This window comes from Propithecus coquereli, unplaced genomic scaffold (genome assembly GCF_000956105.1).
Source record: "Propithecus coquereli isolate 6110/MARCELLA unplaced genomic scaffold, Pcoq_1.0 Scaffold6078, whole genome shotgun sequence".
In the NCBI taxonomy this organism is placed as follows: Eukaryota; Metazoa; Chordata; class Mammalia; order Primates; family Indriidae; genus Propithecus; species Propithecus coquereli.
In genome coordinates this window covers 1-683 of record NW_012152039.1, presented here as the reverse complement: position 1 = coordinate 683, position 683 = coordinate 1, and the positions used below count along the sequence as shown (strand labels likewise).

Below are 683 nucleotides of genomic sequence, written 5' to 3'. Positions count from 1 at the left end.
TGGTGTGGTTTTGGATTCAGTAGAAGCAGTAGTGCTGGCTGATGTGGTTGTGGATTCAGTAGAAGCACTAGTGCTGGCTGCAGTGGTTGTGGATTCAGTAGAAGCAGTAGTGCTGGCTGGTGTGGTTGTGGAATGAGTAGAAGCAGTAGTGCTGGCTGGTGTGGTTGTAGTTTCAGTAGAAGCAGTTGTGCTGGCTGACGTGGTTGTGGATTCAGTGGAAGCAGTAGTGCTGGCTGCAGTGGTTGTGGATTCAGTAGAGGCAGTCGTGCTGGCTGGTGTGGTTGTGGATTCAGTAGAAATAGTAGTGCTGGCTGGTGTGGTTGTAGTTTCAGTAGAAGAGCAGTAGTGCTGGCTGGTGTGGTTGCAGTGTCAGTGGAAGTGCCTGCAAGTCGTTATGGTAGTTGTTTCAGGTGAAGTGGCTGATGTGGTTGTGGATTCAGTAGAAGTGGTAGTGCTGTCTGATGTGGTTGTGGATTCATTAGAAGCAGTAGTGCTGGCTGGTGTGGTTTTGGATTCAGTAGAAGTTGTAGTGCTGGCTGATGTGGTTGTGGATTCAGTAGAAGGAGTAGTGCTGGCTGGTGTGGTTGCAGTTTCAGTAGAATCAGTAGTGCTGGCTGGTGTGGTTGTAGTTTCAGTAGAAGCAGTAGTGCTGGCTGGTGTGGTTGTAGTTTCAGTAGAAGCAG

At 49.2% G+C, this 683-nt stretch overlaps 1 protein-coding gene across 1 annotated transcript; it reads right to left on the bottom strand.

Annotated features, from left to right (window-relative positions):
• Positions 1–68: 68 nt before the first annotated feature.
• On the bottom strand, positions 69–614 carry LOC105822389 (cell wall integrity and stress response component 2-like; the record flags this gene model as incomplete). Its single annotated transcript, XM_012659373.1, has 2 exons — positions 69–268; positions 383–614. Coding segments are annotated over 2 exons (432 nt in total), but the record flags the coding sequence as incomplete, so codon positions are not given.
• Between the last annotated feature and the right edge of the window lie 69 nt (positions 615–683).